This window comes from Cryptomeria japonica, unplaced genomic scaffold (genome assembly GCF_030272615.1).
Source record: "Cryptomeria japonica unplaced genomic scaffold, Sugi_1.0 HiC_scaffold_87, whole genome shotgun sequence".
NCBI classification, from domain to species: Eukaryota; Viridiplantae; Streptophyta; class Pinopsida; order Cupressales; family Cupressaceae; genus Cryptomeria; species Cryptomeria japonica.
Window position 1 is genome coordinate 494,440 of NW_026728909.1, and position 13,331 is coordinate 507,770.

At 36.5% G+C, this 13,331-nt stretch overlaps 3 protein-coding genes across 3 annotated transcripts; 2 read left to right on the top strand and 1 right to left on the bottom strand.

Annotated features, from left to right (window-relative positions):
* On the top strand, positions 1-784 carry LOC131864480 (pathogenesis-related thaumatin-like protein 3.7). The gene is made up of 2 exons (XM_059215251.1): positions 1-67; positions 159-784. Exons 1-2 carry the CDS (start codon positions 1-3, stop codon positions 782-784), a joined length of 693 nt encoding a protein of 230 aa, XP_059071234.1.
* An 8,165-nt stretch (positions 785-8,949) lies between these two features.
* On the bottom strand, positions 8,950-10,012 carry LOC131055992 (pathogenesis-related thaumatin-like protein 3.7; the record flags this gene model as incomplete). Its single annotated transcript, XM_057990313.2, is given in 2 exon segments — positions 8,950-9,801; positions 9,904-10,012. Coding segments are annotated over 2 exon segments (735 nt in total), but the record flags the coding sequence as incomplete, so codon positions are not given.
* A 2,325-nt stretch (positions 10,013-12,337) lies between these two features.
* Positions 12,338-13,121, top strand: LOC131864465 (pathogenesis-related thaumatin-like protein 3.7). Its single transcript, XM_059215236.1, has 2 exons — positions 12,338-12,404; positions 12,496-13,121. Exons 1-2 carry the CDS (start codon positions 12,338-12,340, stop codon positions 13,119-13,121), a joined length of 693 nt encoding a protein of 230 aa, XP_059071219.1.
* Positions 13,122-13,331: the final 210 nt, after the last annotated feature.

Below are 13,331 nucleotides of genomic sequence, written 5' to 3' on the forward strand. Positions count from 1 at the left end.
ATGGCAACAGTATCAGATCTTGTGCTTATTCTTGTGGCTGGACTGGCTATATATCTTCAGATGCAAGGTAAGCTGTATTGGTAACATAAGAGTTTTAGATTGAATACACTATATATCCGAGGTTCACAATAATAATATGCGTGTGTTTTTTGTTGCAGAGGCGGCAGCAGTTAAGTTTGAGATAACGAACCAGTGCAGGTACACGGTTTGGGCGGCAGGATTACCCGGCGGAGGGCAGCAGCTCGACCAGGGTAAGACATGGACCGTCGATGTGCCGGCAGGGACAAAGGGAGCAAGATTCTGGGGCCGAACCGGCTGCTCTTTTGATGCGAGCGACCGAGGAACCTGTCAAACCGGTGACTGCAACGGCCAATTGAGCTGCCAGATCTCGGGAGGCATTCCCACCACGCTGGCTGAGTACACCCTCAATGGAGATGGCAACAAGGACTTCTACGACGTCTCCCTGGTGGACGAATTCAACGGTCCTCTCTCCATCAATCCTACAAACGGACAGTGCACTGCCCCTGCATGCAAAGCCGACGTCAATGCTGTTTGCCCTGCTGAGTTGAAGGTGAATGGCGGATGCAATAGTGCCTGCACTGTCTTTCAAACTGACCAGTATTGCTACAGAGGTGCCTATGTCGACAACTGCCCTGCCACAAACTACTCGATGATCTTCAAGAACCAGTGCCCTCAGGCCTACAGTTATGCCAAGGATGATACTTCCAGCACTTTCACCTGCCCTTCTGGAACCACTGACTACAGTATTGTATTCTGTCCCTAAATCTATATAGGAGTATGCTCATCTACATCCTAATAATCAGCTATGAGTGTATCACCTCCGTATTTAGTATCTGATATATGGTGGCATAAACTATCACTCGGTAGTCATATAAATAAGCCATCATTTGTTGTAAGGCGTTAGATGCAATTTTGAAGTATCACAGTTTACTATAAATAAAAGTCCAATATTCTAATGGGCAATTTGAAATAGGTAATTCATATGCAATATCTTTTTATAAATGTCTTTTATTATTTTAGTAGGGAAGGGGTCCTAAACCCTTACAAAAAAAACAAATAAACTAGAGAGCAACGACACAATCGCTGGCATCGGATAGCCAACACCCCAGAAAGCATAGAAACAACTCTCAAAAGTAATAAAACACTAACAATACCCACATAACTAAACATAATAACCCTCTCCAACTTCCTACTATCCATAATACAACTACTAGCATATAACTAAAAAGAGTTCATAATAGTATCAGAGTACTTAATCCACATGAAAACACCCAACATAAGGCATGCAGGCCTGTTTAGATAAAAGTCCATGTTAAAACTAATACTATCATCTTTTGAAATCAACCCAGACCAAAAAAAAGCACCAACCCAATAGCATCCTACTCATCCTTGATGACGTTCCATTCCCGCACAAGACACTACATCAGTTCCTTCTAGATCTTAGGTTACAACATGTCCTCTTTCTGCTCCTCTTGCAGGTTGACATCCTTCATCTTTTTTGCTTTTTTCTTCATCTTTCTCTATCTCAAGACAAACCCCATAACGACATTCTGCATAATTCATCAGTAATAGCACATAGGGAATTCAAGGCCTCTCCCATTAGCTGATGTCCTTGCCTATATTCGTCCATCTTCGCTTTAAGGTTCATGACCTTAACTTGTAGGTTAATTATCTAGTTTTGCTATTATTTGATGCTAAAATTCTCCTCCTCGGTAGGAGAGTCCTGAGAACAGGGCACCATTTCCACATCCTAAAAAAGTATTTTGAAGCAAGGATTTTTGTTTTGAATCAACCTTGTCCTCTAGAGAATCACTTAAACCCTTTGAATCCTCCTTACTGTCCTCCCCTTGTTCCTCCCCTTCCACCTGAAATTCCTCATCCTCCCCCCCTCCTCACTAGAGCTCCTGAGTTGTCATCATCATCAAGGGTAAAAGCCTTTGCCGGTTCAGGGGAAACATCTTCGGTTTCAATTTGTTTTTCTTGTCTTTGGCGAGCAGATGAGCCGACCTTCTTTCACCAAAGTGACCCTCCTATTTCTCCTTTTCATGCAGGTTATCTTTCACCTAATCTCATAGTTCTTACAAGATGAAAAATCAGACACCAATAATATCTTTAGGTCCATTGCTATTGTATCCCATCCGTCGTATGATCAGGAATCATTAACCATATTGTTGTGTTGGTATGGCCACCTCTAGAGTAGCAGCTCTGACCTCTTCCTCATCCTTGTATAGCCAACTAAGGATGTCTTTCCCTTATGATTCATTTGCTAGTGTGCCCAATTGGATAAATTTTCCATCAAACTTGGTGATGGGTTGTGTTGATTGATGTGTCGATGCAGAAGGTTGTCCATGAGATTTTGGTGATGTTGGTAATTTTGATAGACACATGGGTTCAAAATAGTATTCTCCCATGCCTTGATCTTTGATTTCAACTTTTGTTTGAAGTCCATGGATAAAGACTTGATTTTTTCTTGATGATGATCTAATGCTAAGGAAGCTGGAGCTTTCCTATTGTGTGGAACTAGGCTGTCTTGAGCTGTCCCCATAGCATTGCAATGTTGAAAAGGATTATTATCGGTAGATATGGAGATTTCCTGTCCATTATATGGGAATTTGACACACTGATGGTATGTTGAAGGCACTACTTGCATTTCATGTATCCAAGGATGACCCAATAGAATATTGTATGTTAAGTCTATGTCTAAGACTTGGCACATAGTGTCCCTTTGTATCAGTCCTACCTAAATAGGTAGTATCACTGTTCCTTTAGATGACTTGTCTTCATCATCATAGGCCTTGATGGTGATCTTTTTGTTTGGATCAATAGACTTCTCAAAGAAGCCTAATGCACGGATAAGCTTTAAAGCACATATATTGAGACCAACTCCTCCATCTATTAATACTCTTTTAACTCGATGTTTGTAGACTAAGACTTTGATATGAAGGGGAGTGTTATGTGGATGACTCAAAGAGACATTATCATGTTGGAAAAGGTGAGTTTATGAGGCCCTGTCATATGAGCCACCATGGCTTGGAATTTTATCAATGTCCAGATCTTGAGGAATGTTTGTTTCAACCAATGCTTGTTCTAAGATATCCTTATCTTTTGGTGAGAACTTGAGCAACTCGAGTATAGATATTTGAGCAGGAGTTCTCTGTAGTTGATAAACCAAATCATATTGAGTATTGGGAATAGTGGTGGATGTTGATGTATGCCCTTTCAAGACGCATTTTTGAGCTTTGGTTGTCACATTGATTGATGCATGGTCTTGTTTGTCCTTGATTTTTATGACATTTATTTGGTTATCATCTATCAATATGTGATTGATGGTGTTGTTGTACAGGTGATTTATACAAGCTCCTCTTGTATCATTTGATGATGGAGCTCCTCCCTTCTTGTAATTTGGAAGAGGATTTTTAAAAGCATCGTGGTCACCGTTTGTTTTGAGACCATCAACCATTAAATCACCTCTATTGATCATATCCTGAACAATATTCTTAAGCCTCATGAAATCATTTGTGTGATGTCCTTTGTTTCGATGAAAATCACAAAAATACGAATCATTCCACCAAGGTGGTTTGACCTGGGGTTCAAAGTTGTTTATGGTCAGTAATGTGATAATTTTGTTCGCCAGGAGTTCTCGAAATGTCAATTCTAAGGTTTTCCCTAATGGTGTGTAGATGTGTCTATTTGGGAAAGTGTTGGTGTTACCTCTTTGGTTTGTATTATTCCCTCAGTTAGCCTTGTTTATTGTTGTTGCCTTGGGTATTGTTATTGGTATTTGAAATTGAAGGTCCTTGATTGGTATTTTGTGGATAAGTGTTAGTGCCTTGATTAACACCCTTTTGATTTTTGTTAGATTGTGGATTACCTCATAAAGCTAATACTGGTTGTTTGGACTTCATATCATTAGCATCAGCTCCTCCATCATTAACAATGTTTTTGTTTCTTGTCCAAAATCTTGATTTGTCTAAAGTGTTGTTGTTATTTTTATTGTTAAAGGAGTGAGTGTTGGATGAGTTAATTCCTTCCTTAAATAACTTCAATGTTCCTTTCTTGATGTAGGCTTCCTCTACTTGGATTCCATTTTCTATCAACTTGGTAAAAGCTGGTATGCATTGGAGCTTGAGTTGATAACACATCTCACTATTTAGATTGTCAATAAAGATCTCCATCTTTTCCTTTTCAGGCATGTCTCGAGGATATCTCGAAACCATACGTCTCCAACACTGAAGAAACACCATGAATGTTTCATTGCTTTTTTGTTTGGTGTTGCATACATCCAACATGGTGATTGCATCCTAAATATTATAGGAGTATTTTGTGATAAATTTGTTTACAAACTCATCAAATGATCTGATGGGAAGTGTAAGTTTAGACAACCACTCCATTGTTTTCCCTCCCAAACTTCTTGGGAATAGTCTCATTAAGAATCATCGTGAGAAAACTCTAGGCTTATGGTACAAAATTCCCGAACATGATTGCGAGGATCACTTTTAGCATCGTATTTGTCGTACTTTCGCATATCTGAATTTGGGGGAAAAGGTATCATGTTTAATCTCCTGTCAAAGGAGTAAGGACAGATTTCATCCAAGGAGTATCGCATTGTGGTCCCTTGTTGCATGTTCTACATTTGCCTTTGCAGCATTTGGATTTGTTGTGTAAGAGTGACCATGGGTGCATTTGTATGTCGAGGGAAACCTTCCCCCTTTCATTAAGATTATCCTGAGGTCGGCCATGGTTGTGTTCGGGGGTGTTATTTTGTTCATGCATGATTTATGGGCCATGTGTTTCTTCTTCTATTTTTTGGTCTTGATAGGCATAATTTCTAGACCTTGTTCTAAAAATTCTTTCAGCGACATTCCTTAAGTTTTCGGTATTAAAATCTTTAGGAAGTGTAACTCCTTTTCTAGTTAGCATGAGCATATATTTTTCCTCGTTTGCTTCAATAAGTCTTTCCATGAGCCTTTGGAATGAGGGGTTTTCTTGACATTCTTGGAGTTGTCATTCCTAAGTCACTTTGCTCAATGATTTGAGAGAAAAGACATTGACTTGAGGGATCATGTTAGATAGAGAACAATGGAACATCCCTTGGGAAGTTGAGCTATTCAATATAGCTCCATAACTTGCACCAAGAGTCCCATTGGTGTGTGGATCTTTTGGAACCTTAATTTTACGTTTCTGTACACCACATTTCCTGCACACATTTGTGGCGCCCACCATGGGGCCGAACCCCATTAATCTTATCATTTTTTTTGTAGGAGCAATATTGCAAGCACGTGGGAAAGCTGGTTTAGCACATTGGGACCTTTCTTTAGTGCGTAGAAACATTAGTTAGTGCTTCTAGTATACTATTTAGTGAAGACCTCTCCACTAGCACATTTAGACTTTTTGTTAGCACCTGATATTCTGGTTGTATTCTATATCATCATAACGCATTCGACAAACATAGTAGAACATTCGGTAACCATCTTAGCGCATAGAAGTCATTTTGTAGCACATTTTCATGTTTTTGTAGTGCATCTGCACGTTTCTGTAGCTCACCTGTGCAATAGTCTAATGCATAGCTCTAACAAAGGAAAACGCAAAACTGTAATCGAAGAAAGAAAATTTTAGGCTTGTGAAGCCCACCCTCAGAATTTGATTATTTTGCTAACTGATTTTGTTCAGGTTCAAACCTTTTTCTGCAGGAGCAATAGGAGTTAGTTTAAGTTTTTCTTTTCTTTCTTTCAAAAGTTAGTTAAAAAGAACTCACCCTCTTTTTTATTGCAAAAGCTTAAAATAAACCTCATAAGTTCTTTGGGATGTTTAAAATGAACTTCATACTTTCCTTTGGTATTTAAAACAAAACTTCATCTTTTTCTTATTGCATGGGTAAAAAGAACAACAAAGAAAAAAATTTCATTCTTCCAAGTTAGGAAAACACTTCGTTCGGGTTTTAAAAGAACAACAAATTTACTTTTCAATCAACAAAGGTAAAAAGAAATTCACCTTCCTTTGGTGCCTAAAAGGATTCATTTTAATTTATTGCAAAAGTAAAAGAAACTCATCTTTATTTTGTGCAAGGAAAAAGGGAAAGTTCTCACTTATCAACTTTAATTTTGTTGACCAAAATCACGATTTCTTTTGTTGACCAGGATTTCCAATTTTTTGATAGAAAATCATTGCTATAAAAGGTTAAAAAGAACACCATACTTTTTGGAGCAAAATCTCCAAACAGAAGTTAGCAAATCATTTCTTTGAAAGGTTAAAAAGAACACTTGAGTGCCTTGTCTCGAAAGTGGAAAGTATATGCTCTCCCCTTAATTGGGTGACCAAAATGCCAAACCACTCTTTCATGCTTTCTTCATTTCAAGCAGTTAAATCATTTAGCAAGCCTGTCATCCCGAGTTTCTCTTAGAGTGCCATTTAAATGGTCGGTGAGAAGGGAATGACCTAATTTCGAGCCCCATGGTGGGTGCCAAAAAATGTTTGTGGGAAATGCAGTGGTGTACAAAAACATAAAATTCAGGTTCCAAAAGATCCACACACCAATGGGACTCTTGGTGCAAGTTATGAAGCTATATTGAATAGCTCAACTTCCCAAGGGATGTTCCATTGTTCTCTATCTCACAGGATCCCTCAAGTCAATGTCTTTTCTCTCAAATCACGGAGCAAAGTGACTTAGGAATAACAACTCCAAGAATGGGTGATGTTTGATTAATTTACCATGATTTCATTCCTAGATATGTATGATATTGAATCTATGATGATTTTAAACTAGTATGAATTTTATGTTATGATAAAGATTAGCAATCCTCTCCTAACAATATATACTAGTCTAACATGGATATGCTATGATATTTAAAATTACTTCTAAAATGCTATTAAGATGATTTTATCAAAGAGAGGCTAAATGCTCAGTAAAATGACTATAGATTACATGCATGAAACTTGGATATCTCAAAATGAGAGAATGAGAGCTCTATTTATAGGGAAAATAGGGAAATGGATGGTCAAGATTGGATAATCTTAACAAGGGCCAGGATTGAAAGTTATCAATCCATGTTTACAATTCTCACCAATGAAATGGTGACAATTGTCAACAAGAGGTTGCTTGAGAGGAGATGAAATAATAATTAAATGCTTGAGAAGACATGATGGTTACCTTAGGAGCTAAGGGTTAATGTTAGGTTAGGGTTATCCATTGGATAAAGCTTTTACCCAAGCAGTAAACTCTTGTGCAAGGGTTAAAGGGATAACCAAAGTTAAAGCCATGAATGTTTTATGAGACCCTTGGGTTAGATGAGGGTTGAGTTAGAGAGAAAGTCTCTAGCCATGAAAGAAGGTTGAGTTAACCATTAATGGTTATGAAGACTTTGAGGGTTAACTTGTTGAGGACATAAAGCCTTTAATAGTTATTGAAGACTTTGAGGGTTTGAGAAGTGACTTCCCTTTTCTTAGGGATGTGACAATAATTAGGAGATGGATTAGGCTAAATTAGAATTGATTAGAATAATCTAGAAGGGGTTTAGGGAGGCAAGTGGGAGATGTAGGAAAATGGAAGTGGAGGAAAAAGGAATTTAATTAAAATAAAACTACTTTATTTCAATCAAATAGATGCAACTTGCATAAATACAAGTGAGGGATTTAAATAAATAAATTAGAATTATTTATTTGCAAGGATTAATTTAATTAAATGTAAGTTTAATTAAAAGGGGAGAAGGGGGAATTTAATTAAATAAAGTAATTTATTTAATCAAAGGCTAGAAAAGGCTTAGGTGAACTTAATTAAATAAATTGAGTAATTCATTTAATCAAATAGATGAATATAAAGAATTTAATTAAATAGAAGAATGAGATTAAAATAAATATTAAATATTCATTTAGGAAAGTGGTCAGATTTATACGTCTACAATAATTACTATCATATCACCAATAATGTGATAAAGGCAATTTGTATGTAATATATAGTTACGGAAAAATTTCTCCCATCTTATTATTATAGTTTAAAAATTTTAAATATGTGTATATCCATGCAAATTTATTAGAATCCACTATTATGGATTGAGTTGATACAATATGTATTGGAAAGTAGATTAGTTTTGTGTTGAGTATATTTATTTATTAATTCTTACTCTATCTTATTAGCACCATATGTCCTTGTCACATCAAAGAGTGACATATCTTACTACAAACATAAAATAAATACATAATGAATACATATTTCAAAATTAGAAATATATAACAACTTTCAACTAAAAAATATAAAATTAATTTCAAGTAAAATGAAATAATCTTTCCAAATAAAATAACTCATAACATTTAAATAAAAATAAGAACAAGAAAAAAAAAATGTCAAGTAATATAATTTTAATTATTGTAAAGTAATTTGGCTCATGGGTTCCTTTCCCTATTGAGGTGGTTGGAGATAGGGTGAAGAACTGATAGTGCTAAGTGCAAAAGTGTGTGGACTTCTTAAAGGCCTCCATTAATGTAGTGAGTCTAGATCATGTCAACTCGTCCTTTGCATTCACAAACAACCAAAAACCTAATCAAGATATTCCAAAAGGTAATAATGTGAAAATTGAAACTTAGTTTCTCTAGTATGTTTAGTTTGAATGTAAAGCTGATAAGAGATATTGGATGTAGCTACTATGTAGGATTTTGTCTACGTAAGTAAGAGTAGAGATGCATTCTGGCCCTATTTTAGATTTGTTATTTAATTGAAAAATTTTCAATTTTTAATATATATGGAATGCAACACCCAAAAGTAGCTAGTTTACAAAAAAATCAATTGTGACTCAAAATTTTATTTGATGAATGTAAATAATCTATATTTTAAAATTAAGATTTATAATTCAAAACAAGTAAATATCTGTATTATTTGAATATATATATATATTTAATATATTAGAACTTAAAATGTTAAAAAGATAACTGCATATGGATTAGCTTTTCCTCATTACCCATTAAAATACCGATGGAATTTTATTTACAATAAACTGTGATACTTGGAAACTGGCATGTATACCTTACACCAACCGATGGCTTATTTACATGACTCTACCAAATGATAGTTTATGCCACCATATATCAGATACTAAATACACGGGTGATAAGATCATAGCTGATTATTTGGAGGTTATAATGACTATGATGATCCTATATATATCTAGGGACAGAATACAATACTATAGTCGGTGGTACCAGAGGGGCAGGTGAAAGTGCTGGAAGAATCGTCCTTAGCATAACTGTATGCCTGTGGGCACTGGTTCTTGAACATCATCGAGTAGTTTGTGGCGGGGCAGTTCTTGACATAGGAACCTCTGCAGCAATACTGGTCAGTTTGAAAGACAGTACAGGCACTATTGCATCCACCATTCACCTTCAATTCAGCAGGGCAAGCAGCATTCACGTCGGCTTTGCATGCAGGGGCAGTGCACTGTCCATTTGTAGGATTGATGGAGAGAGGAACGTTGAAGCCGTCAACCAGGGAGACATCGTAGAAGTCCTGGTTGCCATCTCCATTTAGGGTGTACTCGACCAGCGTGGTCGGAACGCCCCCCGAGACTTGGCAGCTCAGTTGGCCGTTGCAGTCACCAGTTTGACAGGTTCCTCGGCCGCTCGCATCGAAAGAACAGCCAGTTCGGCCCCAGAATCTTGCCGCCTTTGTCCCTGCCGGCACATCGACGGTCCATGTCTGACCTTGGTCAAGCTGCTGCCCTCCTCCTGGTAGTCCTGCCGCCCAAACTGTGTACCCGCACTGGTTTCGTATATCAAACTTAACTGCCCACGCCTCTGCAACAAAACATACACACACAAAAATTATCGTAAGGCCTAGAGAGATGTATATACCATTCAACAACCTACAACACGTATTATTTTACCAACACATCTTACGTTGCATATGTAAAGATATGGCCAGTCCAGCCACAAGAACAAGCGCAAGATCTGATACCATCGCCATTATACCGTCTGAATTGAACGATTGAATGAAGATAGATAGATTGGGTATATGAGGAGGGATTATTCATTTATATAGAAAAAGATCGCTCCGCCGGTCATGAAGGAAGCAACAGAGGAAGGACCCGGCATGAGAAGGCTAGTATCGTACGCATTCCGGTTACAGAATTCAAGCTTGCATTTATAACATGACTTGACTTCAGGTAAGAGCTGCCCAGTTTCCAACCGTAAGGGTCATCAATATTCAGATAATAGCTGTAATATTAAAGACAACCAAGTTTCACAACAAATCAAACCAACAAAACATAAATAGCCATATGATATGGGAAAAAAAGGATGTTGGATTTAGTTTCATTGAACTTTAACTCTAAAGTAGCCAAATAAATATATAAGGACTTCCTAAAGTTTATTTTTTTATTTATTTTTGTAGCCCCCACCAATATTGTATAATAGACAAATTAGATATGGGACTGAGCATTAAGACTTCTATTTGAAGACCAACCCTAGATAACACCCTTGGCCCTTCAACTATTAATAAATAATTTAGAGCCAACTACCTTAAGAATAAATATATAACGGGGTGAAGGACTCCCTTGTAAGATAAAATAGGACAAGAATGAAATATTGAAAAAAGAATTTAATATGATCTAACAAATATATTTTTCAAATTACCAATATAAACCTGTAAATTGGGAAAGAAATCTAGACTCCTAAAGAGGAATTGCTTATCTACAAAGAGAAAATATTCTCAAGGAGTTTCAAGCCTTTTGCAAATAGGGAAGGGTTGCAAAGAAGATGTAAGGGAGTTTAGATTACTTTCTTAGAATTTCTTAGTCATAGTTAAAATTTTATGTATGATTACTTATTTTTAATCTCATTGTTTGAAACTAAGTATATACAAAGAAAAAAAATCCTAAAATAATCATAAAAAAAATCTCTGACTAGAAAATTTTAAATATTTAGAAAATATAGTTGTCCTTTTAGATTTGCAAATTTCTAAAAAAAACTTGTTCCCCTAGACCTGAATCGACATTTCAAGATATTCTTATTTCACTATTGATAATAATTTAGTCTATTTTTTTAAATCATAAGTTCATATTCCACTACTTATTTAACATTTTTATTTGAAAGCAAATAATACCTATTTAAAAATTAAACCAATTTTTTGAAATTATTATAATATTAGTTACAAAAGTCAATTAAAATGTATATTTTTCAAATATTAAATTTTAAACTATTGATATGTTGAGTATTAATTAATAAGTTGTAATCTCACTTTTAATTATCGACAAACTTGAAAAATTTATAAATACATTAATAAACATAAAATTTTAAAAATAGATTGAGAAACATTCATAAGAAAACAAAGTATATAATTTAGAAAAATGGATCAATCAAACAAAATATCAAGTTTAACCAAAAGAAATTGTAAGCTTTTCCAATTTGATTCTATGAACTTAACATCTTCTTCAAATAATTTTTCTACAGTTTTTTTGTTTGAACATTATTTATTAATAAATTGTATTCTCACTTTTAATTACTAATAAAATTAAATAAATTTATAAATACATTAATAAGAATAAATTTAAAAAATAGATTTAAAAACATTTTTAAGAAAACAAAATATATAATTTTTAAAAAGTGGGTCAATCAAACAAAATATCAAGTTTAAGCAAAAGAAATTCTATGAAGTTAACATCTTTATCAAGATAATTTTACATCTTCCGATTTGATTCTTAGGGTACCTTGGCTTTTCAAGTCACTGAAATAGTTAGGATCAAAAACTGGCCAGCTGTTACCTAGAGTCATTTCATGTATTCAATGCAGGTTTGAGTTCTGATAAACCAGGGCTCTCGTAGCATCCACGGCTTCTCAGTCGGGTCCATGCTAGTTTGCTTCCTTCTGAAGTTATTACGGTCGGAAACTGGGCAGCGGTTACCTGAAGTCAAGTCATGCACTAAATGCAACCTGAAGTCAAGTCATGCACTAAATGTAAGTTTGAATTCTAATAACAAGGGCTTTCGTACGATGCATTGGCAATTCTATGAATACAATACATGTTACACATTTTATGCATATAATACATGTTGCATATACATATAACTGCATCTAGATGCATCTTAGAATCTTATTCATACAATGCATGTTACACATCCTATGCATATAATGCATTTTACATAGACATATAACTACATGCAGATGCATCGTAGAAGCTGGATAGAGGGTGCCCTCGTACGTCACACTACTGCTCAGACTGAGTCCATGCTTCCTTCGTGTCTGCCCGGGAGATCTTTTCCTATATAAATGATGAATCCTTCTTCATATACTCAATCTATCCATCTTCATTCGACCGTTCAATACAGACGGTATAATGGCAACAGTATCAGATCTTGTGCTTATTCTTGTGGCTGGACTGGCTATATATCTTCAGATGCAAGGTAAGCTGTATTGGTAACATAAGAGTTTTAGATTGAATACACTATATATCCGAGGTTCACAATAATAATATGCGTGTGTTTTTTGTTGCAGAGGCGGCAGCAGTTAAGTTTGAGATAACGAACCAGTGCAGGTACACGGTTTGGGCGGCAGGATTACCCGGCGGAGGGCAGCAGCTCGACCAGGGTAAGACATGGACCGTCGATGTGCCGGCAGGGACAAAGGGAGCAAGATTCTGGGGCCGAACCGGCTGCTCTTTTGATGCGAGCGACCGAGGAACCTGTCAAACCGGTGACTGCAACGGCCAATTGAGCTGCCAGGTCTCGGGAGGCGTTCCCACCACGCTGGCTGAGTACACCCTCAATGGAGATGGCAACAAGGACTTCTACGACGTCTCCCTGGTGGACGGATTCAACGGTCCTCTCTCCATCAATCCTACAAACGGACAGTGCACTGCCCCTGCATGCAAAGCCGACGTCAATGTTGTTTGCCCTGCTGAGTTGAAGGTGAATGGCGGATGCAATAGTGCCTGCACTGTCTTTCAAACTGACCAGTATTGCTGCAGAGGTGCCTATGTCGACAACTGCCCTGCCACAAACTACTCGATGATCTTCAAGAACCAGTGCCCTCAGGCCTACAGTTATGCCAAGGATGATACTTCCAGCACTTTCACCTGCCCTTCTGGAACCACTGACTACAGTATTGTATTCTGTCCCTAAATCTATATAGGAGTATGCTCATCTACATCCTAATAATCAGCTATGAGTGTATCACCTCCGTATTTAGTATCTGATATATGGTGGCATAAACTATCACTCGGTAGTCATATAAATAAGCCATCATTTGTTGTAAGGCGTTAGATGCAATTTTTAAGTATCACAGTTTACTATAAATAAAAGTCCAGTATTCTAATGGGCAATTTGAAATAG

What these genes read in the sequence shown, in the direction of transcription:
- LOC131864480 (XM_059215251.1), top strand. Translation starts at nt 1, where the DNA reads ATGGCAACAGTATCAGATCTTGTGCTTATTCTTGTGGCTGGACTGGCT. An exon ending in TATATATCTTCAGATGCAAG is followed by an intron (nt 68 to 158) that starts GTAAGCTGTATT and finishes TTTTTGTTGCAG; the next exon opens with AGGCGGCAGCAGTTAAGTTT.
- LOC131864465 (XM_059215236.1), top strand. Translation starts at nt 12,338, where the DNA reads ATGGCAACAGTATCAGATCTTGTGCTTATTCTTGTGGCTGGACTGGCT. An exon ending in TATATATCTTCAGATGCAAG is followed by an intron (nt 12,405 to 12,495) that starts GTAAGCTGTATT and finishes TTTTTGTTGCAG; the next exon opens with AGGCGGCAGCAGTTAAGTTT.